The 1,797-nt window shown below is 64.5% G+C and overlaps 1 protein-coding gene across 1 annotated transcript in view; it reads left to right on the top strand.

The window, feature by feature from the left end:
- LOC120506080 (cell adhesion molecule 4-like) overlaps window positions 1-1,797 on the top strand; it is a 12,124-nt gene that overhangs the window by 9,540 nt on the left and 787 nt on the right. The window contains exons 10-11 of the mRNA XM_039717216.1: window positions 137-227; window positions 1,540-1,712. Coding sequence (XP_039573150.1) covers window positions 137-227; window positions 1,540-1,712 — 264 coding nt within the window. The remainder of the gene's footprint in view (window positions 1-136; window positions 228-1,539; window positions 1,713-1,797) is intronic.

The following is a 1,797-nucleotide window of genomic DNA, read 5'->3' as shown; positions in this document are numbered from 1 at the left end:
TCCATACTGGTCTGTACTGGTCCATACTGGTCTGTACTGGTCCATACTGGTCTGTACTGGTCCATACTGGTCTGTACTGGTCCGTACTGGTCCGTACTGGTTTATACTGGTCTGTACTGTGGTCTCCGCCCTGCAGACCCCCCCTCGGCGCGGATCCTGCCCTCGCAGAGCGTGCTGCGCCAGGGCGACACGCTGGTGCTCACCTGCGCCGCCAACGGCAACCCGCGGTGAGACAGCACACCTGGGATACCTGGGGATACCTGGGGTACCTGAGATACACCTGGGCACACCTGGGGATACCTGGGCACTGACATAACACACCTGGGCACAGCTGGGCACACCTGAGATACACCTGGGCACAGCTGGGATACACCTGAGATACACCTGGGGGCACCTGGGGGCACCTGAGATACACCTGGGGTACACCTGGGGACACCTGGGCACACCTGGGGTACACCTGGGCACAGCTGGGGATACCTGAGGGCACCTGAGATACACCTGGGGATACCTGGGGTACCTGGGGACACCTGGGGATACCTGGGGTACACCTGGGGGGGTATAACACACCTGGGCACAGGTATCACACACCTGGGGATACCTGAGATACACCTGGGCACACCTGAGATACACCTGAGATACACCTGGGCACAGCTGGGCACACCTGGGGGGGTATAACACACCCGGGCACAGGTATCACACACCTGGGGATACCTGAGATACACCTGGGCACACCTGAGATACACCTGAGATACACCTGGGCACAGCTGGGCACACCTGGGGGGGTATAACACACCCGGGCACAGGTATCACACACCTGGGGATACCTGAGATACACCTGGGCACACCTGAGATACACCTGAGATACACCTGGGCACAGGTATAACACACCTGGGCACAGCTGGGCACACCTGGGGGGGTATAACACACCTGGGCACACGCTGGTGCTCACCTGCGCTGCCAACGGCAACCCGCGGTGAGAGAGCACACCTGGGCACCCCTGGGGGCACCTGGGCACAGCTGAGATACACCTGGGGGGGTATAACACACCTGAGCACAGGTATCACACACCTGGGATACACCTGGGCACTGACATAACACACCTGGGGATACCTAGGATACACCTGGGCACACACCTGGGGTCTCACCTGTGCCCCCTGGCAGCCCCACGGAGCTGTCCTGGAGCCGCGGGAACAACACCTGGGCACACCTGGGGGCACCAGTGACACACCTGGGGCACACCTGGGGGGGTTCTGACACACCTGGGCACCCCTGGTGACACACCTGTCCCTGGCAGCCCCACGGAGGTGTCGAGGAGCCGCGGGAACAACACCTGGGCACACCTGGGGGCACCAGTGACACACCTGGGGCACACCTGGGGGGGTTCTGACACACCTGGGCACACCTGGTGACACACCTGTCCCTGGCAGCCCCACGGAGGTGTCGTGGAGCCGCGGGAACAACACCTGGGCACACCTGGGGGTGGCTGTGGGCACACCTGGGGTTCCCTGTGCTCACCTGTGCCCACCTGTGTGCCCCCAGCCCCACGGAGGTGTCGTGGAGCCGCGGGAACGAGTCGCTGCCGGCGCGGGCGCGCGCCGAGGGCGAGCGGCTGACGCTGCCGGCGCTGGCGCCGCAGGACAACGGCACCTACACCTGCCAGGTGGGCAACGCCCACGGCCGCGCCCACGACACCTACGTGCTGGTGGTGTACGGTGAGCACCGGGGGGCACCTGGGGGCACCTGGGGGCACCTGGGGGGGCTGGGGGGCACCTGGGCACACCTGGGCACACCTGGGCA

This window comes from Passer montanus, unplaced genomic scaffold, assembly GCF_014805655.1.
Source record: "Passer montanus isolate IOZ18808 unplaced genomic scaffold, ASM1480565v1 scaffold373, whole genome shotgun sequence".
Classification (NCBI taxonomy): domain Eukaryota; kingdom Metazoa; phylum Chordata; class Aves; order Passeriformes; family Passeridae; genus Passer; species Passer montanus.
This window is presented reverse-complemented; position numbering and strand designations above follow the sequence as displayed.